Source organism: Rhincodon typus, chromosome 6, assembly GCF_021869965.1.
Source record: "Rhincodon typus isolate 14 chromosome 6, sRhiTyp1.1, whole genome shotgun sequence".
NCBI classification, from domain to species: Eukaryota; Metazoa; Chordata; class Chondrichthyes; order Orectolobiformes; family Rhincodontidae; genus Rhincodon; species Rhincodon typus.
This window is the reverse complement of record NC_063337.1, coordinates 32,040,839-32,068,330: the sequence shown is the minus strand read 5'-3', so window position 1 is coordinate 32,068,330 and position 27,492 is coordinate 32,040,839. Positions and strand designations below refer to the sequence as shown.

General features: G+C 41.5%; 1 protein-coding gene across 1 annotated transcript in view; it reads left to right on the top strand.

The window, feature by feature from the left end:
- Window positions 1-26,834, top strand: part of LOC109915476 (microtubule-associated tumor suppressor candidate 2) — a 263,806-nt gene extending 236,972 nt beyond the window's left edge. Inside the window, exons 8-14 of the mRNA XM_048597920.1 lie at window positions 75-289; window positions 7,059-7,164; window positions 10,419-10,492; window positions 12,587-12,685; window positions 23,721-23,840; window positions 26,049-26,146; window positions 26,624-26,834. Of these exons, the coding sequence (XP_048453877.1) occupies window positions 75-289; window positions 7,059-7,164; window positions 10,419-10,492; window positions 12,587-12,685; window positions 23,721-23,840; window positions 26,049-26,146; window positions 26,624-26,834 (923 nt within the window). The remainder of the gene's footprint in view (window positions 1-74; window positions 290-7,058; window positions 7,165-10,418; window positions 10,493-12,586; window positions 12,686-23,720; window positions 23,841-26,048; window positions 26,147-26,623) is intronic.
- Window positions 26,835-27,492: the final 658 nt, after the last annotated feature.

Sequence of the window (27,492 nt, the reverse complement as noted above, 5' to 3'; positions counted from 1 at the left end):
CTGTGTTCATCCAGCTCCACACCTTGTTATCTCAAATCTTCAGTAATTTCAGTTTGTTGTACTGTTTGTTTCAGCCCTTAATACAACACGATGTGAAAAGCTGCAAAAGGAGAAGGAGGAGCTGGAGAGGAGGTTTGAGAACGAGCTACAGAGGCTACATCTGCAACAACAAAAGGAGATCCTAGATCTTGAAGAAAGACTGAAGGCTCATCATGCTGCAGAAAAAGAGCGTCTCATCGAGGAACACAGGGAACACCTCAAGAAAATTCAGTCTCAGCACAAGGAACAGGTCAGTGTCAATAGCTTATGTTATAATCTGTTTAATGTAAGGGGTAATGGGCCTGAAAATCCACAGTCCTTCCAGTGCACTCCCACCTTGAGAATGAGCCACAGGTTGGGCTGGGAGCTGGTAACACTGAGTGCCCACCTCTTCCGCCAACTTCCACAAAGCTTTGATTGCACCTGATATGCCTCCTGCACCAAAAAGCAGGTGTGACCAAAGGAGGGAAATCCAAAGCTGGAATGGATCAGTGTGGAGATTGGAGCCGGTCTGAGTACCATATATGTAAAAATAAGTACGGGATCATTAGTCTGGATCGCAAAAATGGAACATTGTTGACATATTTTTGTTAGTTTTCAGCTTAGAGAAACTTCAATTCATTTTTCTAATAGAAGCTAAGAACATGTTTTGTGCCTTTTCCACTACTGTCCTCCCACCCCAGACTACCCCTAACTGAAATAACTCCGCAGAATCACCAAATCACCCTTTATTTACAAGTGCATAGCACTTGGCACTAGTCTAGCTTCCTCAAAGCCAGCTCTGAGTGAGCAGATTCTCTGACACTCCTATTTATAACTGTCAGCCAGGGCTCCCTGATTCAACCAGATTAACAGCCCCAATCAGGAAACTTGTATTCTGTGAGGTCCACCTCATTACAATCACTACATCCCTCCCCCTCTGAGTTTGAGGATATAGGCTGGTTCTTTTTTTTTTTGCAGCTCCTCCTGGAGCATTTTAGCACTGGTTAGGTTCTTCCAGCTCTGCCTCTGATACAGGTGTAACTCTCAGTAGCTCACTTCTTGCTCCCGGAGCGTCTTGGAAGAAATTTATTCTCCTCTTTGGGTGGCAAAGGTGTGAAGCGGCGACATCCACCCATGTCCATCTCAGATTCTGAGATATCTTCAACACTTCACAGAGAGAGAGAACCCACGGGTTCCAGAACAGTCAAAAAGGCAGTCAAGGAGCCAGGCACATTTTGTTCCCACACCGTTTGCAAGTTTGCAGCTTTCATATGGTCCACTTCCTTGTTCAGGACTGTTGCACCTACCTGAACTTTCTATGTCACTGGGCCTGATCTTGCACTGACCATGCCTCCCATCCTTGCAGGGCAATTCCCATGGTTCCTACAGCAAACTTTGTCCCCTGAAGTAAAGTGTCTCACTTGCTTAGGGGGTTCTTGTGTCTGACATTGGTATTGCTGACACTGTTTCAATCCCCCCGTCCAGGTCTGGGAAGGTCAGTTTTAACCTGGTGTGGACTCTTCTCCCAATTAATAACTCTGCTGGACCTATCCCTGTGGTTACATGAAGGGGCGGTCATGTAGTCAAATCGGAACCAGGACAGCTTAGTATCTAGTGAAGCTATAGCTTCACTACATCAAAAGTGAAGAAGGGTCTAGGCCCAAAACATCAGCCTTCCTGCTCCTCTGATGCTGCTTGGCCTGCTGTGTTCATCCAGCTGTACACCTTGATATCTCTATGCATGTCCAACCATTCTGAATGGGCATCCACAATGACTAAGAGCATTGAGCCCATGAATGGACCTGCATAGTCGACGTGTCACCGAGTCCAGGGTTTACCCGGCCAGTCCCACGAACGTGGGGGAGATGCTGGCGGTAATTTGTTTTGTTGGCACTCTGGGCACTGCCCCACCAACACAGCTATGTCTGCATCCAATCCTAGATCCCAGAAATAACCCCTCATCAACATCTTCATTTTGGAAACCCCTGGATGACCCTGATAGAGTTCAGCCAGTGCCTAACGACATCCTCTGGGGCATTCACTCTTGCACCCCATAATAATATGCTGTCGTCTACTGTGATCTGGTCTCTCTGGGTCCAAAAAGGTTTAATTCTGCTTGTGGCAGCCCTTTGTTTCAGTTTTGCCAGGACTGGACCTTTCTGCGTCCAAAGTCTGATATTATCAGCTGTGACTGGAAGTTTGTGCAGAAAATTTAAAACCGTTACGGATTCTTCCAGTGGCGGTACCACCGGTGGTGTATCTGCCAGTGGAAGATGACTTGAAGGCTCCGCATTTGCTACTTGGCCTCCCGAAATGGTGTTCCAGCTTGTGACTATATGCACTTAGAATGAGGGCCCACTGCTGAATTTGGCCTGAAGGTACGGGTGACACTACCTTGTCCTCTTTAAGTAGACCTAGCAGGTATTTGTGGTCCATTATTATTACAAACTTATGTCTATAAAGGTATTGGTGGATTTTTATGCTCCGCATTAGCAAAAGTCCTCGATGCATATGGTATTGGGCATTCCTCTCCATTGGGCCACCTATAAGCTAATACTACCCCGATGCAGTATGAGAAAGCATCGCATGTCAGTACCAGATCTCACTTGGGATCATTATGTGCCAACACCTTGGAGGATGATAGCTGTTTCCTCACTCTCCTGAAAGCTATGGCTTGGCTATACAACCATTTCCAAAGCTGACCCTTTTTTAGGAGTTGATGCAAAGGTGCCAGAATGGAGGCCAGGCTATGAATGAATTTTCCAATATGGTTCACCAACCCAAGGAAAGACCTGAGATCCAGTCTAGACACCGGAGCTGGGGAACGTTTGATTGCCCTTACTTTATGTTCCAACAGGTGTAACCCAGTCTTGCTGACTGTATAGCCCAAGTCACTTTGGGATGCCTGCAGCACACGTTTTTTCCCTTCTAAGGTGTATGCCTGCCTGGGAGAAACATCCACGGACTACATCCAAGTTCTCCAAGTGCTCTTTATTGGTCTTCTGCGTTATTAGCACATCATCTAGATAAATGGCGACCTGGGGTATACCTTGTAAAATGTTCTCCATCACCTGCTGAAAAACTGTACAGACTGATGATACCCCAAATTGCAGTCTCGTATATTGGAACAAATCGTTATGGGTATTAATTGTAGGATACTTCTGGGAATCCTCATCTAATCCGCAATTGCAAGTATACATGCCTCATGTCCTGCTTCGTGAAGGATAGTGACCCTTCCAGCTTTTGCGTACAAGTCCTCTGTGTGAGGGATTGGGTATTTATCCAGCTGTGACATTGGTTTACTCTTTGTTTAAAATCCCCAAAAAGTCGAGCTGATCCATCAGGCTTCACAATCGGTACAATCGTTGCTGCCCATTCCACAAATTGGTCTGGTTTGATGATTCCTTCACTTTCCAGCCTCCTGATTTCTGCCTCTACTTTTGCCTGTAAGGGGGCAGGCCTTAGAAAATCGTGGAATTGCTTCCTGGTCAACACACAAGGTGGCCTTGGCGCCTTTGATAGTCCCTACACCTTCCTAAAAAACTTTCAGGTATTTAATTAGATCTTCAGTCAGGCAGCCAATTTCACTCCATAAAGCTTGGGTCTGAGCCTTTTACTACAATCAATGGGAGCTGAACCAGTTGCTTCTCATAAGAGACCAGAACCAAAGTTGCACCCTTTACCTATAAAGGTTCCCCAGCTTTGGTTTTCAGTCCAGCCGAGGCCTTGTGCCAACGTAGAGGTTGGAGTACAGACTGAATTTGGTTAAAGACTGGTTCTGTGATCATTGAAACAGCCCCGCTGGTATCGACCTCCATGAGAACTGGGTGACCATTTAACCAGACGTTTATTTTGATTGGTTCTGATTTGGATGTTGCTAAGCAATTTAACTGTTCCAAACCAGATGTTGGTGGAGTTTCCAGTGTGTGCACTCTCCTGGATACTGGCCTATGCGTTTTCTTACTCAATTTGGATCTAATGGGACTCTTTTGCTGTCTCGAGTCTGCACACTGACAGCAATGACAATGGCCTGGTAGCCCAGATCCTGAAGAAAATTGTAACTGTCTGGCTGAGGTTTGGCTTTGTTGTGGGGTTTTACCATGGGCTGATCTAGAGTCCCTCTGTCCAGGATATGTCCTGAGTGAGGCTATGCAATTGCTTTCACTCAAGCAGTGTACCCCAAGCTCTGTTGGACTGGCGTGGGTGTCCATTTCCATCAGAATACTCGGTAACTCATATGCTTCACTTGCTGCATTTTCCAGTGATAAAGCCAGTTGTAGCACCTGTTTGAAGCCCAGTTGGGTTTCAGCTATAAGGCGCTTTTGAATGGTTACATCATTAGTACAAATGTCTCTCAGCATCTCATTAAGGGTAAACAAAGTGACAAGCCTCTGCCAGTTATCTAAACCTAGTCAAAAACCCCTATACAGATTCTCCTGGTTCTTGAATTACCAAATAAAACTGATAAGCATCTCAGAATTAGTGGAGGCTTGGGGTTCATAATACTCTTTAACTAAACCTGTCAATTCTTGGAAGGTTTTAGTATCTGGTGCCTCAGGGAAAGTTAGGCTCCTAATAACTGAAAAAGCTGCAGGTCCACAAGCTGTCAGGAGAATTACTTGTTGCTTTTCATCTACCCCAGTGTCATTGAAGTGTCAAAGACCCATTCTTTGACGGCAGGATAAAACAGGTCAAACTTCACAAGTTATGGCATGATGCCAGAAATTCTTCACCCAATTAAAAGACTACTGTTGCAAGCGAATTTCTTCAGAAGCATGCTGTGCTCTCATCGCCACTGAAATAACTCAACAGAGGCCGGTATACTGTCACCAAGGCACCCTGGAGAGCCATAGAGCTGTACAGCATGGAAACAGACCCTTCCGTCCAACTCATCCATGCTGACCAGATATTGTAAATTAATCTAGTCCCATTTGCCAGCATTTGGCCCATATCCTTCTAAACCCTTCCGATTCATATACCCATCCAGATGCCTTTTAAATGTCATAATTGTACCACCTTCCACCACTTCCTCTGGCAGCTGATTCCATACATGCACCACTATCTGCATGAAAAAGTTGTCCCTTAGGTACCTTTTCAATCTTTCCCCTCTCACCTTAAACCTATGCCCTCTAGTTTTGGACTTCACTACCCTGGAGAAAAGACCTTGGCTATTCACCCTATCTATGCCCCTGATGAACCTTGTAAACTTCTGTAAACCTCTGATGCTTCAGGGAAAATAGCCCCAGGTTATTCAGCCTCTCCTTTATAGCTCAAACCCTCCAACCCTGGCAACATCCTTGTAAATCTTTTCTGATCGCTTTCAAGTTTCACAACATCCTTCCTACAGCAGAGATCCAGCTACCCCAGAGCCAGTTCTCAGAGTGAACAGAACCTCTGACACTCCTGTTTGTATCTGTCAGCCTCGGCTCCTTGATTAGACCAAGTTAACAGCCCCAATCCAGGAACTCATATTCTATGAGGTGCATCTGGCTGACCTCATTACAATCAGTACACAAACCTGGAAGAATGATAGGCTTCTCAGAGTGCCCCCCACCCCAACCCCACACCTGGAAATTTGAAGGAGGTTACATATCCTCACCTCACATGCTTCAGCGGAGTTATACATGAGCCTAAGCTTGTATTCTTTGACACGTAGCTGGTATATTTTGAGGTGCGTTGTCCTTGGAGGCAAAAAAAACTACACTTAATTTCAGCCTAGACTCTGCTTTCTTTTTCTTCATACCTGTTGAGCGTTGTGTCTATGATTACATTGGATCACCTGAACAAGGATCTAAGCAGTATTAGGCAAACTTGTTATCTGTAAATTCACACTAATTGGCTATTGTCATACAATTACTGTAAGAACATCAAACCAGTAAAGCAAATGGTGTTCTTATGAGAGTGGGACGAAATCATTATGTTGCAGGAAATAGGAAGAGGTGGTGGACAATATGAACCAATGTGTTACCAGGTTTATATCTTCTTTTACAAAGCTATAACAGCTCCCAGACATGGGTGAATTCTGAAGATATTCTTTACAAATGAAATAAATCATTTATTCATCTTCTCTATGGATTCAATTTTATATAGAGAGATGGTGTTAATATAAAAATTTATTTATTTATATCTTTAGTACTTTGTATCATTGTCACAAATAGCTGCTAACTTGAAGCTGCCATACTGAAATGAAGCATAATTTTATTAAGCTCTTTTAGCCTCAAATATTAGAATATCTCATTCACTGTTGACTACCAAAATGGCAGATGAAAAATACATGCAAAATTTAAGAAAGTATCGAAATTCATCTGGTTTAAATGTGTCTTTATAAATAAGAAAGTCAATTGTGAAGCAATTTTCATCTCATCATGATTAGAGAAGAGCACTATTCCCAAGGCCGTAATAAGACAAGTTAGATGCAAAGTAAATGTCTCAATTTTCTTCCCTAATAATGTACTTTACGCTTAATCTCAAATACATAATTTCATTGTTTTACAGTAAAACTTCCAAAACTCACACCATTTTAATAGTGACTGGCATTGTTATCCATTTAATTCTGCACAGTGGCTTGCCACCTTTTCTTAAAAGTCAGAGATGATAGGAGACTTTTGTCTGATCAGCCTGGGCTTTATTGAAACCCAGCCGCTAAAGTTAAACTGTTGGTTTACTAATAACCCACACCATGTAGCCCCACCATCACATATTCAATATTTCTGTTGTTTCCAACAAATCAATGCACATTTGTGGCAAAGTTGCAATCATAATATTTTTGTCACAATTGGTGTGTCATTAAATTATCATATTGGGTCATCTCCAATAAAACATTTGCAGCTTCAGACATTTAGCTCATTATAGCAGAAATTTTTACACTCTAATGTTCCAATATGAGCTGTTGTTATGTTTATATCACAAATCAGCAAAAACTGTTTTGTTGTAAGTGTAAGAGGAACTGTGTTGCTGTGAAAACCAGTTTAGATAGTCACATTTGGGACTTTGGAGGGGAATTGTTCACCAGTTGTTGTGTTATTGTGTTCTATCAGATGGAAGATTTGGCAGCTGCCCATAACAGTGCCATCACAGAAATGGAGAACAATCAGACTGTTACAATAACTATTCTGCAAGACGAACATGAAAAGAAAATTGAAGGTAATCCAAATGATTGATATAAAAATAAACTTGCTGTGTGACATATTACTTGTATAAAAGAGTAAAGAAAATAACCTGAGAAATATGCAGTAAGCAGTTGTTGAAAGAAGCATGAATAAGACTTGTTGTAAAGAAGTCCAACATTCTGCAAGTAATATTTTGGATAGAATTTGGGAATGACCTCGTGTGGCATGGGCAATGTTAGGCAAGGTGGGAAAATCTGGGGAGAAAGGAAAAATCTGAATCTTGATGTCAAGAAATATTTTGGAGACTTTTCCCCTCAGGTGTTAAATGGTGACTTGCCATTGAGCAGTAACATGCTTATTTCCATGCATTTGCATCCCTTAAAAGCTCTAACTTGCCTAATTTCTACACCACTTCCAATTCTCCTCTCCTCTACAACAAGCTAGATGAGACAATTTGCCAATGCAATGGGGACCTGGCAGCTGCAGCTCACTGAATACCTGTCCTGACCACCATGTAACTGCTTCTTCACCCCAATCTCCCTGCCTGCCCCTGGCCACCATCCCTCTCCATCCTTCATCTGCGCCTGTCGGCTCTGGCAAATCACCTGTTTCATCACGTCATCATGACTACTGTCAGACCAACTCACCCATCAGTTTGGAGCTCAGGAACACCTATGATGTGAGTGTTTCTGCCAGCTCACTGTGTGCACAGATACATATGCATCTTGTACATTTGTATAGGCTGCATCTTACAGCTCTTAGCTTGTTTCTTGGTGCTCATTCACTTTGTGCTTACTTGGAGGGTGCCAGCTGATGTATAATTCAGTGCTTTCTTAGTGCACACTTATTGACTTCAAGACTGACTTACAGACTGCCTGTTCCTATATGGTTCACATTGCTTTGTATCTCATTACTCAAGTACTTAATTACAGGCTACTAACGTGTGGCTTGATGGCAATTATCACTTGCAGAATACTAAAGGTTATTGACCTCCTTCTTGGAATGACTGGCGTCCCCTCATTCACCCAGGACAGGGCACTGAGCTAGGCTGCAGTGTGGGTTCCATGCTGCCTTGGTCTGATGGCAGGCCTCCTGTGATGATCTGCAGGAACAAGGACTGTCCTCCTCTCCAACACTGTGTCCATTAGGGCCTCCACACTTTCTGCAAAACAGCGAGCAAGTTTTATTTCCCTCTGGGCCATGTTGTCTGTGAAAACAATCGAGTGTCACAGGGTGAGAGCCAGTTCCTTGTTTGCAGCTCAGCTTCAGATATGGCACTGAACATGGATGACTGAATACTTGCCTTCACATTGAAAAGGCAATATATGTCCCCCTTTACCTTCCAAATGTTTGACTGGTCCCTATCACACACTACTTAATTCCTGTTGGACATTCTTCTGCATCAGAGCTCCACCTGATAGGCTCAACAAATTCTGCAATGCTAGATACGCTTCTGGGTATCAAGAAATGATATACTAATCTTGGAAAGAAGTGGACCGTAGATTCACCAAAATGCTTAATGGGAGAAAGGGTTTGCCTTCACTCCTAGAATATTTGTTCCTTCTTTAGTAAAAGGCGAGTGGGTCTAGTTGTAGGAACCCATCTGGTGCTGTCTTGGCTGAGATCAGCAAACTTGCTACATATCAAGAATTAAACCAAAAATGTTCTGGTTAGAAAAGCTTAGTCTGACACCAGTTGGTGCCAATACCCACAATGTTAGGAGGAACAATTACTGTCTTAAAAGAAAGGTATTGAACAGCATCAATGAGTATATATTGGAGTATTATTGGTTTATGTTGGAGAAGATAAGCAATAATACACCAATTAGGTTTTTTATAATTTATTCTTTCATTGGATGTGGGCGTCATTGGCAAGACCAGCATTTGTTGTCCACCCCTGATTCTTCTTAAAACAAGCTGCTTGCTGGACTATTCCAGGCAGTAATAAAACATTAATCGCACTGCTGTGGGTCTGCAGTCACCTGTATGTCAGAACAGGATAGCAGCATTCCTTCCATAAAGGACCTGTGTGAAGCAGATGAGTTTTTACATCTGATGATAGTGTCATGTTCACTAGATTTATGTTTCAGATGTATTAATTAAATTTAAATGCCAGCCGCTGCTATAATGGATTTGTGTCCATATCCACAAAACATTGCCCTGCACTACTGCCCCAGTGACAGTGCCCAACACTGTCGTCCCCCCCCACCTCCCCCCCACCCCCCCACCACTGCCCTCCGCTCTTTCAGAAATATCTGTGGATTTGCTTGTGTCAGTGTTTATCAAAAAGGGCTGTTTTTCCTTCATTTATGGGAAAGAGATGCCCATGTAGTGTAAGACCAACACTCAGATTGGGTTCCAACAGCTCCAGTCAAAGTTGCTCCTCCTGCTTATCCCCAGGGCTCCCACTCACAGCTGGGGCTCAGGAAACAGAGAGGGCATGGAGAAAAATCAGTGAGTGGGTGGTTCACCAAGAGAAAACACCAGTGAGTGGGAGAGTCAGGAAGTGCTAGTGACCAGAGCTGGACAGTGAGCAGTGAAAGACTGCTTTAGGAAAGGGTGAAATAAAGCTATGAGCAGAGAGTGAGCAGTGACAGGGTGTGGTTGTGAGGGGGAAAGCTTACGAGCCATGGATGAACAGTGAGAGAGTGTGTTAGGGAGGGGGAGAGGCCCTCATAATGGCACCATTTGCATCATAAGGCCCTACATCTGAAGAGCACAAAACAAATTTGAAACAAAATTCTTGATACTAAAAGAAAATATAGGCCCCAGTGTATGATCAACATTAAAGCATAACAATGTAAAAAGGTGATTGACTGACTGTATTTGGCATGTTGTGCATCATCAGTTCCTTTAAGGTCTGCAAATTTGGCTAAACTGTCAGTTCACTGGGGTGGGTTACACAGAGAACTTGCTCCAATCAGTCAAGCACCAAAGATTCATCTGGATCTGATGTAAATAAAAGGAGCTGGATACAAACCTATTTAAAGGCCTATCTTTTTGTTTTGCATTGGAGTATAGATGCCCATTTCATGAGCCATTTGAAAACATTGTTGGGTGAGTCTCTGGTGGCTATTTCGCAGAGGTTTCCTTTATAAATAAATTAATCTCTGATGCCTCCTTTCCAGCATGACTGGGGCAGTGGAGAGACCAAATAATTCCTTTTGTTGTAAACAATCAATCAAGTTTTTTTTTCTCATTAGTTCCTCATTCATCCTCACTTAAGGAAATTAGACCTTTTCAAAAGCATTTGTTCAGTGGGATTTCACTTGCAGCATTTTTCTTTCAGAGCTAAAAGCCATCCATGAATTGGAGAGATCGGCATTGGAAGAAGAGTTTGAAAAACTAAGACTTTCTCTTCAGGTTAGTAAGATCAAAAACTTTAGTATGCAGAATGGCCATATATAGAAACCATGTTTGTTTGTGTAAGTTTTATCTAATAATTAGGGGCTAAGTTTCTGAGAAAAAAAATCTCATGTTTACAAAGAACTGGATGGTAAAAGTCATTTTGTAATCTGTGTGCGATTCTGTGACAAGTAGAACCCAGGTTTCTTTTTGTTCCTGAAACCTTTTTATCTTGAAGATGAAAACCCTTGGAATGCACAAAATGTACAGATAGTCACACTCCGTGTGCTTTATTATCTAATTGTAGATTTGTGCGTACATGCTGTACCCTGCGATTTCCTTATTTTAACACGGCATCGGTAAAGGTGAGGAAAAGGGAGGAAAGTAAACTTTAGAGCACCGGGTAGTTCTGGATGTTACTTGCACATGGGCTGGTGCTTGTCCCAAGCATTGGCAACGGTACAAGAGTCAGCTATTCACTCACAACCTTAATCAATGGGCTGGATCGTCATCCCCAAGACAGGTAGCAGGAGTTGGGAATTTCTCAGCTTTGCATGACTACTTTGGGATATCTGAGTTTCAGAAGCACAATACTGAGTACTGGCTGGGGTGTTGGTGATGTGTAGGCAGGTTTAGAGGCTAAGCCGAAGCTGCTGGATGCAGAGTTTAAAAAGCTGTGGGACTTCATGCCAGTGGGAAAAGAAACCGAAAGGCCCTCCATCCCACAACTTCTCATTGCCAGTGCCACCAGGTTCCCCTACCCCCATCCAAACCATCCTCCAACATCCCTCATACCCCTTTGTACCCAACATCCCCATGGCTTCTCCTGCGTATGGCCAGGTATGACCCCCCCCGAAAACAGCTCCCATATCCTCTATGTGCCCCAGGCCCAACTATGACACTTAACAGGTGAATCATTCACTATACATTGTAGACAAGCAATGTGCCCTATATTGACAACAGGACATATAAAAACAGCTTTAAGAAACAGCTATTTATTAAAATCTTTCTACAACAGGACAATAAAAATATCAATCATGCAAATCCTTTAAAGTTTCTGTAGCTGAAATTGCATGCACTTGAAGCCTCTTATTCTCTCGTGAATAAATGGTCTGAAATTGATGATAATAATTGGACATACGGAGCTGTCAACCAAGCAGGGGTTCAGAGGTTTTAACAGAATAATTGATGTCTGGGCTCCTGAGAATACACAGTACATCATTTGTGATGGTAAACCACTGTATAACTTTCTCTCTTCCTTTAAGATGTTCCTTAAACCCTATCCAAGGGTAACACTTGCCTCACAGTATCAGGGACCAGGGTTTGATCCTCAGGCCACTGTCTGTGTGTATTTTCCATGTTCTCCCAGTGTCTGTGGGGGTTTCCTCCGAGTCCTCCGGTTTCCTCTCACAGTCCAATTATTAAAGTTTTTAATTTATTTACCACAATGCAAATATACTTGTTATTCAATTGAATGACCACATGAGATATCAACAGTTGATTCAATTTCGATTCAATTTCAAGTCAATTTCTCCTCAAATACCACAATCTCCGAGTAGTCGGTTGAGCATGCAAGTGAGAAGGCTGTCTGCCAGTAAGTCTTACTTAAGGCAAAGTTGCATTATTATTTAAGTGATTTATGTAGTAAATGAAGTATAACAGTGATGTGTATATCCCCTGTAATATGTTTCTATTACTTACTGCGTGTTTTTAGATTATGTGGACCTCTTTATTATTCCCAATATTTGATTAGTTGGCACACTCTAGGTCCCACTGGTGCTGGGTAGTAAAAAGTTTACTGTATTTGAGACATGATTCTGTATGAGGAAAAGATTTGCTGGTATCTCGAGAAACATAAAGTAATGACATTTGCACACATTTTCTGAGCAAGCTTTTATTGCCATTTTCCATGCTATGCAATTCACTTGTTTAACTGGGCCACAGGGTGGTAGCTGTCAAAGACTGCACAGCACATATTCCAGCCAATTCAATCCAAAAATAGCAATTGACATCCTATTGCTATCAGAGGGCTCGCAATCGCTGCTTCAAAATATAATTATTTAGATCAAATTTCCAAAGATAACATTTTGATTTTGTTTTTCTATATTCAAGGATCAAGTTGACACGTTAACATTTCAGAATCATTCACTGAAGGACAAAGCAAAACGATTTGAAGAGGCCTTAAGGAGAAGTACAAATGAGCAAGTTGAGGTAAGTATTGCCTGAAATGTGTGTTCTGACGAAGGGTCCCTGGACCTGAAAGATTAACTCTTGTTTTCTGTCCACAGACGCTGCCAGACCAGCTGAGTTTTGCCAGCGATTTCTGATTTTGTTCCTGAAATACATGTTTGTAATAACTACAAAATATGGAGAAATGGAACAATTATCTTTATTTAGTTTTCAATTTTTTCCTGCATTTCTCTTTCCATGCCTCACACCAATTGTAACTGCATGGGTGATTTGTAACTCACTGCTTAGCAGTCACAATTGAACCCATTATCACCTCCCTTTCTGCAGAAAATAGAGTGGATAAGTCTTTTTAACCATCATGATCTGAAATTATTTAAATCCCCAGCCCTTTAAAATTGTGACGAACAGGCTGCTTATTCCCATTTGAATAAAAAAGAACTTTGCTGTACTGCTTTGTCAAGTCAGGTATGTAGCATCTTTCCATGAATCAAAGATTTTTTTTAAAAACTATCAAGTCTATACAGGAAGAGTTGTATTGGATTTTTAGAACCTTATTTCACAGCTCCTAAGATTTGCTCAGGGTGAATTCTGGATATGTTGGCATGAGTTAGCTTTGCAGCCTGTGAATAGTGAGGTACTACAAGGATCAATACTTGGATCCCAGCTGTTTACAATGTATTATCAATGTTTTGAATGTGGGGACCAAATGTAATTTGCTCAAATTTGCAGAAGCTAAGCTAAACTGGATTGTGTATTGTGATTTGCGAGGAAGATGTAAAATGTTTTCAGGAGGATTTGTTCAGGTTATGGATGGGTAAGAATAAAACAGATGGAATATAATGTGGAAAAATGTGCGGTTGTTCGCTTTGGTAGAAAAAACAGATGTGCAGTATATTTCCCAAATGGTAAGAGGTTGGAAAGTGTAGATGTACAAAGGAACTTGGGTATCTTTGTTGATAAGTCACTGAAGGCTAACATGCAGGTAACTACAAGCTATCAGGAAGGCTAATGGAATGTTAACCTCTGTTGCAAAAGGATTGGAACACTGGAGTAGTGAAGTCTTGCTTATGAGTGGCACTTCCCTATCAAACGGCTGATATTCCTTGCCTGAATTAGATGTTGATTACTGTAGTAGTAAGTTAGAGAAGACAAGTGTCTCGTCGGAACTCTCTATAGAAGAAGAGCTTGCTGAAAGTGCATGGTCAGAGTTAGCTGCACAGAGTGAGGGAGACTTTGCTGGAATAAGACTGAGTCAGGGTCAGTAACTGGAAATTTGCAGCAAAGTGGAAATCCCAGGCCAGAGGGAGAAAGAGCTGCTTTAATTAAGGTTTGTTGTCAGGAATAAAATTACTAGATTCATGACAGAAAACTGGGTGGGGAGGATGCAAGGAAGATTCAAAGTTAGGCAAGCTGAGTGAGTGAGCAAACACATGGCAGATGAAGTACAACATGGCTAAATGTGAAATTATACACTTTAGGTAGAGTATTATTCCAATATATTATTTCAATAATATATTGGGAAATGAAGAACTACATTTGGATGTTATTGTGCACTAGTCAATGAAAGTGGATAGGCAGGTTTAACAAATCATTACATTGGCCTTCATTGCAAGAGGATTTGAGTTCAGATGTAGGGATGTTTTAATGCAGTTATATAGGCCTTTGAAAGACTACACCTGAAGTACTGCATGCAGTTTTGGTGTCCTTGCCTAGAAAGGAAATATTTGTCACAAAGGGTCAGTGGTTCACTGGGCCAATACTTGAGATGGCAGGACTGTCTTTTGAGAAGAGATTGGTTCAAACTGGCCTACATTCTCCAGAGATTAGACGGATGAGAGGGAATCCGATTGAAACGTATAAAATTCTGACAGGGCTGGACAGACTCGAAGCAGGAAGGATGTTTTCCCAAGCTGGGGAGTCTAGAACCAGTGAAGACAGCCTCAGGATACAGGGTAGACTATTTTGGACTGAGATGAGAAAATATTTCTTTGAGAAGGAGCAGTGAACCCGTGGAATTCTCTACCACAGAATGCTGTGAAGAATACATAACTGAATATGTTTAAGAAAGAGATAAACCTTTAGTTTTTAAAGGCATCGAAGGGTATCAGGAGAAAACATCGATATGGCTTAGAGACAGAGGGTCAGCCATGATGGTATTGCATTGAGGTGGAGGCTCAAAGAACCAAATGGCATTCTTCTGACCCTAGTTTCTATCTATTTTATGATTAGATATATCACGTGGTTTTGGGGCCTTTCTCCCAGGGGGTTTGGCGATTCAGGTGATTTTCCAGCTCGAGATACTTGCCTGAGCAGTGAAAATCCAGCCCTACACCTTCCTGTTCAAAGTTATTGTTAAAATTTCGCAGGAGCATTCCCTTCGCGGGGAGGGGAGCTCCTAAAAATACACGGCTACTTTTTCAAAGGCAACATTTTATTAAGACGTAATTTGCTTTCATTCAGTTGTTACAAAAGGATGAAGATAAGACAGATACAATAAGATATGGGATGAAGACGAGATAAAATCAGAGCTATTATGCTACCAAGCTGATTTATAACACAGTCTTCCCAATGATCACAGTGATGAACTTTCCCTAATTGCATAGCTATGTGATGTATTGTGCACAGCAGGCCTTACTATCTCTCCCTTTGCCAGGAATATTTAAAATCATCTTCCTTACCTCTTAAGCCTCCCAGGTCACAGGTCATCCGTAGGAATTTCCTATTTAAACTATAAATATGTATCAAATAACTGAAGTGTTTCTCTTCAAGGTCAAATGCTGCAGCATGTTTTCCAACTGAATAGAAACAGTAGTTTAGTACAGCTACCAAATATGGTCACATTATGATTCAGAGTATGCTCCGCTCTCTGTCAGAGGATAGCGGTCTTCCTCCCTATTCCAGGACCTCAGTGTTTAACTTAGACTGACACAAGAGTACTGAGAGATCCTTAAATTACAGAAGGTGCTGAAAGACTTTAAATTGAAGCCCATTGGCTTGACCAGAGAGTACCGTGGATGTTAAAGATTCATTTGCATTAGCAGATTCATTTGCATTTGCATTTGCATAGTCAGGACCAATCTGTTTCTGACATCATTCCAGCCTTGGTCCAAACATGAACTTGCATCAAGGGTTCAGAGAGCTAGGCAATAGGTTAAGAAGCAGGCCCTCAAAGGTTTTAATCGCAGGTGCCACGTGCCAGCAAGCACAGAAATAGGAGATTATGGCAGATGAAAGCGTGGCTCAAGAGTTGGTGCAGCAAAAAGGTTTTTAGATCCCTGGATTACCGGGATCATTTCTGGGGACAGTAGGATCTCTAGAAGCAGGACAGTCTGCATCTGCGGGAGGGTTTGCTAGTGCTGTTGGGAAGAGTTCAAACTAGTTTGGCAGGGGCAAGGGACACAGTGCATTACTTCAATAGCAGCACAGTGTAACTTAGAAAAGGAACCAAGGCAGAGTGAGTTCAGCCATGTGGTGTCATCAGGGAGTAAGGCAAGGCAGGATGGCCTCGAGGATGCTGTTGGAACTTAAGGGAGGGTGCACAAGTGGAGGAAGTGTTGCATTATTAGTTATGGAGCCAGTTGCTGCAGTAAGGAGAGATGATATCTTGGAAGGGTTGTCAATTGAGGCTTTGTGGATAGATCTTAGTAATTTGAGTGCAGTCACGTTGCTGGGAGTGTATTTTAGAGCCCCCAGACAGTCAGCGGGTAGCAAGTATGTAGTCAATTTACTAAGGTGTGTAAAGTTAATAATGGAGTAATTATAGCAGGGGATTTAAATTACCCCAATATTAATTGGCACAATCACAGTATAAAGGGTTTAGAGGGAGCAGATTTCTTGATATAAACTGAAGAGCTTTCTTAATTGATGTGCAGATGGTCCTAAAAGGGTTGGTGCAGTACTCAACCTAATTGTGGGGAACAAAACTGTACAAATGTTTAAAGTGACAGTGAGGGAGCATTTTATTGATAGCGACCACAACACCGTACATTTTAAGTTGGTATGGAAAAGGAGAAGATACTCTACAAAAAAAGAGTTGTGGATTGGGGGAAAGCAAATTTTATTAAAATAATGCAGGATCTGGCCAAAGTCATACTGGGAACACCTACTCGAGGGTAGATCTACAGCAGTACAGTGGGAGGTATTCGGAAAGGTACTGGGGAGAGCACGGGCCCAACATGTTCCCTTTGGGGTGAAATGTAGGGGTAACAAGCCCAGAAGAACGCGGATATCAAGGAATATTCAGGACTGGACAAAAAGACAGACATGTAACAGATAAAAAAGGGAACAAACCAAAGGAGGGCATGGAGTGCGGGGGAGAACTCAAGAAAGCAATTAAGAGAACAGGGAGGGGCATGAAAAATCCCTGGCAGACAAGGTTAGGGAGAATCCCAAAATATTCTACAAGTATATCAAGAGGAAGAGAATAACCAGGGAAAGAGTAGGGCCTGTTAGGAAGCAAGGGGGCAATCTGTGCATGAAGCTGGAGGACATTGGTAAGCGTGTAAAACCAGTACTTCACAATGGTCTTCACTGAGGAGAAGAAGGATGTAGGTACAGAATTTGCGAAGATGGACTGTGGAGTTTTGGAGCAAATTGATATAAGACGTGAGGAGGCATTGGAGGTTTTGGCAGGTTTAACAGTGGACAAATTCCTAGGCCTGGGTGAGTTGGTTGCTGTGGGAGGTGAGACACGAAATAGTCCGAATTTTTTAAATTGTCTCTGGCTACAGAAAAGGTGTCAGAGGACTAGAGAAGAGCTAATATGATTCTACTTCACAAGAAAGCTGGTAGCGATAGACCAGAGAGTCTCATGTCAGTGATAAGGAAGCAATTGGAGAAAATAGTGAAGGAGATAGTTAACTTTGATTTAGAGAGGTAAGGTTTGATCAGGGATATTCTGCATGACTTTGTCAGACAGAGAACATGCCTAATTATTTTGATTGAATTTTTTGAGGACTCTGGTTAGGCCGCTGCTGGAGTACAAACTATAGGAAGGATGTGACTGCAATGGAGAGGGTGCAGAGGAGATCCATTAGGATGTTGGCTGGAATGGAACACTTCAGCTGTGAAGAAAGGCTCGATAAGCTCAATTTGTTTTATGTGGAGCAGAGAAGTTTGAGGGGTGGGGGAGTACTTGTTAGAGGTCTACAAGATAATGAGGGGAGTGAAAAGGGTGAATAGAAAGCAACTGTTCCCCTTGGTCGAAGACTCAAGAACAAGAGGGGCACACTTTTAAATTCAAAGGTTGGGTGGGGTGGATTTGAGGAACGGACTTTACACGCAGAGGGTGGTGGGTGTTTAGAACGCACTTCCTGGTAGGGTAGTTGAGGCAGGTAACCTTACAACCTTTAAGAAGTACTTGGATGAACTCATGAAGGGTCATGAAATTCAAGACTAAGGGTCAAGTGTGGGACTGTTGTAGATAGTGGTGTAGTTTTGGGCAAAGGACGTCTTCTGTACTCTACAGTTCTATGGCAAGATGAGCAGAATTCCAGAGGTGGGGTGAGAGTGACAGCCCTTGACGTCAAGGATGTACTTGACTGAGTGTGCAACAAAGAGCTCTAGCAAAACTGGAGTAAATAGGCATCAGAGGGAAAACTCCCTGCTGGTTGGAATCATACCTGACACATAGGAACATTGTTGTCGTTGTTGGAGGTCAGTCATCTGAGCTCCAGGACATCTCTGCAGGAGTTCCTCAGGGTAGTGTTCTAGGCCCAAACATCTTCATCTGCTTCATCAATGACCTTCTGTCCATCATAAGGTCAGAAGTGGGTTTGGTCGCTGATGACTGTACAATGTTCAGTACTATTTGTGACACTTCAAATACTGAAGTAGTCCATGTTAAAATGCAACAAGATCTGGACATTATACAGATTTGGGCTGATAAGTAGCATGTAATATTTGCACCACACAAATGCCAGTCAATGATCATCTCCATTAAGAGACAATCTAATCATTGTCCCTTGACATTCAATGGTGTTACCATCACTGAATCCCATACCATCAACATCCTGTGGGTTAACATTGACCAGAAACTCAATTGGACTAGCATATAAGTACAGTGGCTACAAGAGCATTCAGAGGCTAGGAAACCTGCAGTGAGTAACTCACCTCCTGACTCCCCAAAGCCTGTCCACAATCTACAAGGCACCAATCATACTCCACCCTTCCCTGGATAGGTGTTGCTCCAACAACACTCAAGAAGCTTGGCTCCATCCAGGACAAAGCAACCCACTTGGTTGGCACTATGTCCACAACATCCAATCCCTCCACCACTGACACTCAGTAGCAGCGGTGTGTACCGTCTACAAGATGCTCTGCAGAAGTTAAGGGTTCTTAAACAGGACCTACCAATCCCACAACCACTTCCATCTAGAAGGACAAGGACAGCATGGAATCCCACCACCTGCAAGTTCCCCTTCAAGGCATTCACCATCCTGACTTGGAAATACATCACCATTCCTGCAGTGTCACTGAGTAAAAATCCTGGAACTTCCTCCTTAAATGTATTGTCAGTCCATCTACAGCACATGACTTCAGCAGGCAAAGAAGGCAGCTCACCAGCACTTTCTCATAATAAATTCTTGCCCAGCCAGCAAGACCCACATCCATGAATGAATAAAAAGTTATGTCCCCAAAGAGAAAACTATTTTCTTTATGTAACCCTCCTGGTTGGGAAGGCTAAATATTCCTCATGCATACATTGAAGCCACCTTCATCCATCTATCATTTATCACAAATGTGGATAATTACTTATTTTGAAAAGTACTGTTTTGGGATGGTTTTCTCTTGAATATCTCAACTCTCTTAATCTGTGTCCTTTCAGACACGCAAAGCATGGTGTTCAATTCACTCTATTCATGAACAGCCCTATTCACTTATGCTGTTTGCTCTCTAACCTTGCTCTCTATTTGACTGGCAGGCATATCAATGTTTATCAGAATCTCAACCTTGTTCTGAATCAAGCTAACCAATATCCATTCTTTTGTCAATGTTGGTTTATAAGGTGTTGAAATGCAGTAAGCCTCTCACTTACTGGAAGACTTTGTGAAATGTTGACCTTCTGTTTCTCTTCACAAAAACCTGGTACACCATCCAGGGCTGACTTTGAAGTCTGCAATGTGTAATTTTCTTGCTTGTTTCTAAGTGAAGATTCTGATTGATCTTTGAGAAAATGACAGCCAATTCTGGTGATTTTAATTGATGCATTTTTCTAACTGCAACCACAAGCTAGGCTTTCCTCTGTTTCCACATTTATTCTTAGCTATCTGCCTAAGCTGTGTAAAAAAACATTCTCCAATTCCTAATGTTCTTCTGCAGTACCTTTAATTCTGCAGCCGCTAGGCAATTACTTGTTCAGTCTGCAATCTCGATGATTGCTGCTTGAACTGGACTGAGTATCTCCCATTCTTTCTCAATTCCATGTGATCATATTAAAGAATGGGATTGGCATGCAGCAGTGAGGAGACAACATGTCAATGCAGGCAGACTTTAGGAGCTTTAGATGTCTTCACATGGGTAGAGAATCAACTAGGGTTAGTTTGACTTCAGCAGGTAGGAAGTAGGAAGAGTTTGGATATTTTAGCCAAAAGTCAAGGATTGATGTTTACGCAAGAAATGTAAAAAAAAAAGAATTATTTGACTAAAGATCAAGGATTGGCTTATACACGATCATCTATTATTTAGGTGCATATGACTCTCAGTCTTATTACAGCCATCGCCCAAAGATGGGAAAAAATGCTAACTCCAGGGATGAGGTAGAATTTACGACCTTTGTCATCAAGGTAACATCTGACCAAATATGACATCAAGGATGTTATGGCCCAGACCAAACCCCTTCAAAGTATATTAAGAAAATAGCCTAGACCCTATCTTCTCCTTACTTTAAATGCAAGTGCCAGGCATTGCATTCAAGATGCAATTTGTTTAAGCAAAACACACTTTAAACATACACTATTGCTAAAATACAACAAAAGAAAGAAGAAGTTGGAATAAGAACTCTATTGGAAAACTTAACAGAATAATTGGTTATTTAACTACTAAACAGTAACCATTCCATTATAGTAACATCCCATAAACACACCCTTGGCAAAGGCACATTCAGTAAAATAGATTGTCTCATAGGCAATTCTCCAGTCCAGGAAGAAAAAACATAAAGAGAAAACTCGGAGAGTGAACAAGAGAGAGAGAGATAAAGATAGAGACAGTTGTACTGCAGCTTCCAAACTCAGATATACGACCCCAACAACAACTGCTACTGAAAAACTAAAACTAAAAATCTTGGTTTTGTGGGAGCTTCTATTGTTTAAACTTTTTTTAAAAAAACCCAAAGCCTCACAAACTCCTTTATTGGATTCAAATAGACCGCCCTCCACCTCTGTCTTCTGAACTCTCTTCAAAAAAAGCACAAAATATGTGTCTTAAAGCCATAGTATCGTCACAAGGAGCAGCAGCAAAACTGGAGTTAATGGGAATCACACAGAAATACTGGTTGGCAGCCTATCTAGTGTAAATGAAGATGGTGGTGGTTTTTGGAGGTCAAACAGCTCAGCCTCAAACATAATTTCAGGAGTTCCTCATGGTAGTGTCCCAGGCCTGACCATCTTCAGCTGCTTCATCAATGACTTTCCCTCCATCATAAATTCAGAAGAAGGGGTGTTCACTGATCCTATACATGTTTAAGACAGTTCATGGCTCCTCAGATGCTGAAACAGTCATGCCTACATGCAGCAAAATCTAAATAATATCAAGGCCAGAGCGCATAAGTGGTATGTAATATTTATGTCACAGGCAATGACCAGCTCCAATAAGCCAATAAATAATTTAATTGTCATCCATTGATATTCAAGGGCATTACTGTCGCCAAATCTCCGACTATCAACATCCTGGTGGTCACTATTGACCAGAAACTAAATGGGACCAAACATGTAAATACAATGGCTACAGGAGTAGGTGAGAGGCTAGGAACTGGCTGCTGGTCAATATTTTAAAAATTTACTTGTATTCACGTGCAGGAAGGCAGGGAGATAGTAGTAATGTCACTGGGCTAGTAATCCAGAACTCCATGCTACTGTTCTGCAGACAAGAGTCCAAATCCAGCCAAGGTAGATGGTGACATTTGAATAAATATTATCGAATAAAAAACTTGTCTACTTTTGGCCACATTGAACATTGTCAATGTGCATAAGAATCCATCTATTTTGTTAGATTAAACAGTTTAGGCCTATTCTCTCTGGACTTTAGAAGAATGAGGGGAGATCAAATTGCAGTATTCAAGATGCTAAAGGGTATAGATAAAATAGACGTGGAGCAGATGCTCCCTCTTGTGGAGAATTCTAGGACGACGGATCATAGTTTTAGGATGTGGGCTAGCAAATCTAAAACAGAGTCGAGGAGAAACTACTTCTGCCAGAGGGTTGTGAGTCTATGGAATTTGTGTCCCAAAGTGCGGTGGATGCTGGGACAGTGAGTAAATTCAAGGAGGAGGTAGACAGATTTTTAATTGGTAATGGGTTGACCGGTTATGGGGAAAAAGCAGGAAAAAGGGGATGAGGAGCATATCAACCATGATTGAATGGCGGAACAGATTTGATGGGCTGAATGGCCAAATTCTGCCCCTATTTCTTGTGACCTTGTTAGTGTCCATTAGAAGATAAAGAAAAGAACTCAGTCTAGCTTCAGTGTGACCCCAGGTCCATAGGTCCATAGCAATGTGATTGATTCTTAATTGCCCCCCTGGGTAATCAAGGGACAGAGAATACATATTGGTCTAACGACGTATGAATAAAAACAAAGGTCAGTAATCATCCCACAAAGCAGTTCATGGCCCTTTCATTAAAAGGCAGTTGCTTGTGACGGCTCTGTTTGAAAATGCCAGTTTCTTGGAAGGGAAAGCTACCCTCTCGAGCCATGTTGAATCGACCCCAACACCAGACTGATATATGCAGAACTTGTGTAGGTGAGATACTTGAAGAGCCAGTCTAAATATATGGACAAACTGCAATGGATTCTAGGTTTCTTCCAGATACTGCACTCTTACTTATAGTGCTATTTTTCTTGGCAAATAGAAAAACTAGACAGTTAAGCTGCTATTTAGAGTCATAGAGATGTACAGCACAGAAACAGACCCTTTGGTCCAACTTGTCCATGCTGACCAGATATCCTAAACTAATCCAATTCCATTTGCCAGCATTTGGTCCATATCCCTCCAAACCCTTCCCATTCATATATCCATCTAAATGCCTTTTAAATGTTACTATTGTACCAGCCTCTACCACTTCCTCTGGCATCTCATTCCCTACACGCATCACCCTCTGCGTGAAAAAGTTGCCTCTTAGCTCCCTTTTAAATCTTTCCCCTCTCACTTAAACCTAGTTTTGGATGTCCCTATCCTTGGGAAAAGACCTTGACTATTTGCTCTATCCATGCCCCTCGTGATTTGATAAACTTCTATGTATTTTAGTACTCACATTTTCAGAACTATAGTTATATTGATTCCTTGTTGTAGCAGCTTTTTTTTTTCAATTAGTACCCCAGCATTTTATTGTAATGAGTTTCTGCCATTTGTGTGTTTGTATTTGGGGGTGTGTGTATATTTTTGAACCTGCCTGTATGCAAAATACATTAGATAGGCAGCATTCATAAGTAGATCCTCAGTTCCATTTCTTATATTTCTGTGATACATGGAGCTACTCCAAATGATGTGGAAATCAACAGATGCAATAACATGATTCTGATGATAGACTGAAACAGACAGGAAGCTTTAGGGGGCTAGTAATCCGGAATCCCACGCAAATGTTCTGCAGATGTGGGTTCAAATCCAGCCAAGGTAGATGGTGACATTTGAATAAATTACATGAAATAAAAAGCTTGTCTAATGCGGGCCAGGTAATTATTGTCAATGTTCATAAAAATCCATCTGGTTCATTAATGTCCATTAGAGAAGGAAAAAAAAACTTAGTCTGGCTTCAATGTGACCTAAGATCCTCTTAAAGAGAGGAGTTACTCCAATGTTTCCTGTCCTGTGATTTTTATTCATTTTTATTCTATTTTACAGATTGCCTTGGCACCATACCAGCACCTGGAGGAAGATATGAACAGTCTGAAACATGTTCTTGAAATGAAAAATCAACAAATCCATCATCAGGAAAAGAAAATTATTGGATTAGAAAAACTGGTTAGAGGAATAACTAGAATTCCATTCATTAAATTTTACTGCATCAGATCTGAATTCTCAGCTTGCCAAATCTGTGAAATTATTTTTTTTTGGAAGTATCTCATTGCAAGAACAATGCTACATTGTGTCCCAGTACAGCATCCTGTTGCTCAGATTTTGTTGAATGCTAACATTCTACTTTAAGATGGGAGCAATCAGGTTTAATCTTATTAAATAAGCAAAATAAGTGCTGGTTGTGACTTTAAAGTCAATTATGTTCAAAAGTAAGCTCCATGTTGCTTTCTTTTTCCTATTTTCACAAAGAGAAACTCACATTGGTTTTGACAAATCCTGGGGATAACTTTTTCTCTTTAACCCTCTTAAGAGGTTTTCAGACATGTCCACCTCATAACTTTCTGGCCATAATGAGGGAGATCGTGCACAAGGGTGCTCAAAATCTGAGTGCTGTTTTGGCATGGAATGCTGTTTGCCTAGGCTACCACAGATTAAAATTTGGCCTCATCACCTTCAAGCTAAACAGACCTGGATGATTCAGTTTGAATCACTACTTTGTCCTTTGGGTTGAGGAAGGAGAAATTGTATTGGTGTAATTTATCTCTACTGGAAGAGTATATGTGCAGATAAAGGGCTAAGACATGATCAGGATCATATCATAGAACCATAGAATCTCTACAGTGTGGAAGCAGGCCATTCAGGCCATTGAATCCACATTGACTCCCCGAAGAGCATCCCACTCAGACCCACCCCCCAAAGCTATTCCTATAACCCTGCATTTCGCATTGCCAGTCAACCTGGCCTACACATTCCTGGATACTTTGGGAGATTTAGCATGGCCAATCCACCTTACCTGCACATCTTTGGATTGGTTTGGATTTACTGCTGTTCTTGCACACCACCCAGTTTTACTTTCCATTTTACTGGTCCAATCTGGTTAGCTTCTCACTGGGCAAGTTAGCTTATGGATGTACATTTGTCCACCAACCCACACATAATAAACAATATGCAGAGTCATGAAAATCAAGGAAATCCCCTTTATTCATTCACGGGATGAGGGTGTCACTGGCCAGACAGCATTTATTGCCTATCCCTAATTCCTCAGAGGGCAGTTAAGAGTCAACCACATTGCTGTGGGTCTGGAGTCACATGTAGGCCAGACCAGGTAATTTTGCCAGTTTCCTTCCCTAAAGGACGTTAGTGAACCAGGTGGGTTTCCCCCAACAATCAGCAATGGATTCATGATCATCGATAGATTCTTAATTCCAGGTATTTTATTGAATTCAAATTCCACCATCTGCCGTGGCGACATTCGAACCCAGGTCCCCAGAACATTATCTGGATTAACAGTCCAGCAATAATTACACTAGGCCATTGCCTCCCCATAGTTTTGGATTTTTTACATGTTCTCCTTACGACTGCAGATTAGATATCTCTTTCCAGTTGTCTCATGTGAAATGGTGGAAGAAGACCAAGAATAAAGTCTGACAGAGAAGACAAAAACAGAAATGGAGATCAAAAGTTAGCGGTTGCATTTATTTAAACATGGTGCAGCAACACATCAGAGTTACACAAGTTACATTTATTTGTCCTTAAAGAACACTTACATTATATGGTCCTGTTTTATTTCTGTCATGCCAATGTACCTTTGGACTCCACACATCTAATGCATATGCGCAGTGCAGAAACTCATCTCCTGGGAGCCTGTAGCAGGATTTTGTAAGCAGAACCTTTTCAACTCTAATGAATGGAAAACAGTGTCGATCACATGCATGATTTATGAGTATGTAAACTCAACTCAAGAAGATCAGCCCACCAAGTGTGCTTATTCCTTATATTTAACTGGACATTGTTCTGAACAAACACAGGAAATGCTGAAGAAACTCAGCAATTCTGGCAGCATCTCTGGAGAGAGAGAGACAGGATTGATGTGTCGAGTACAATATAACTCTTCTTCAGAACTTTTAAAGATGACACTGACTTCCAGAGGTTCTGCAGCATTTTCTGTGTTTATTTCAGATTTCCAAAATCTGCAGTTTTTTGCTTTTATTTGATTGTTCTGAACATCTGTTAATAACAATATCACATTAAGACTCAGAACGCTGGCCTTCTCGCTGTGTTGGCTATCTGTAAGACTATTAAATCAATGTACCTCAAAATAATAGCATGATGCAGCCACGTTTATAAAACAACGTTGTTATCCCATCCGTGCAGGCCGAGAAGAACGTGGTATTAGAAGAAAAGGTTCAAATTCTTCAGCAACAGAATGAAGACCTGAAAGCCAGAATCGACAACAATGTTGCCTTAACAAGGTAAATAGTCGCATGCAAAACACTTTATAATAAAAAAATGGCTTATCCATGCCAAGCAACTAGTGGGTCCTTTGAGACAATGGATAGCCTTACAGCCTCTGTCACACTCCCAGTCAAGATTAGTCATTGGACACAAACATTGAAGAATAAGGAAGGATGCCATGGAGCACTGTATTCTGCCTGGAATATGGAGCTGACCATCAGTTTTTGAAATCCCTTTGTTATTTTTCTTGCATTTGTTATTATTTTGCACTGAAATGTGGTCCATCCCAGGCAACTTTACTGAGTCTGAGGCCATTGACCTAAGGATTAGACAAAACACTCTTTATTTTTGAACGAAACTACTTTCAAACATACAGTTCCCTCAGGCTACAAATGTGCTACGTGAGGAGGAGGAACAGTTAACTACCTCTTCACAATAAGCTGACTGATAGACAATTCAGGACAAATATGTTTCTTTTCTACTTGTTCTTGCAGACAACTCTCTGAGGAAAATGCAACGCTGCATGAATATGTTGAAAAGGAAAGCAAGGAAATGAAAAGACTCAGCCGAACAAACGAGGAGCTGGTCTGGAGACTCCAGACGGGAGAACCTGTCAGTCCAGTCAAAATGTCCTCCTCATCTTCAAATTTCCAGTCTTCTCAGGGCACACTTTTTCCATCAGCAGTGAGTGCTAACCCAAGATGATGAAAAGGCATCAGAATGAAAACACATGGGCCATCTTTATGTTACTCAGCTCAGCTTTAACTGCTGAATATTATGCTTGGTTTTGCTCAAAGAGTCAGCATTTGTAAATGATAGATTTATAAAAGTTGCTTTGAGCATGCTTATTGACATAAAGCAGCCAGCAAGAGGATTTGCTATTGAATCCCCCAGTAGTCCTTGCTATTGAAATCCAAGGAATGCATTTTCAGTGCATTAGTTCTTATTAAGATGTACCCTGCACAGTTTGATGGCTGGAAACTCTTCTGAAACAGTATCAAGATGTACCTATTATTGATCAGGTATGCAAAAAACAAAGAGGGAGATTTTCCTAGTTGGGTTTTTTTTTAAAGTTTGAACCTGTACCTTTTTGGGTTCTCTGACAAAAGCTTGAAGATAATTCTTGTAACTGAGAGTTCAGGATTTTGCTTTTTGCTGTTAGTATTGGACAGAAGTGCAGAATTATATATTTTTACACATTTGTTGAAATATCTTAGCCTGGTGCCTCTTTTGAAATATGTCCTGAATAGAGTGAGATGATCTCTTCTACAAATAAATCTCTGCATCGCTAAACCACTGAATTGAGGAGGGAACAAATGCAGTCTGATATCTCTAGGTGGTGCTACAGATTGCTGATGTGTGC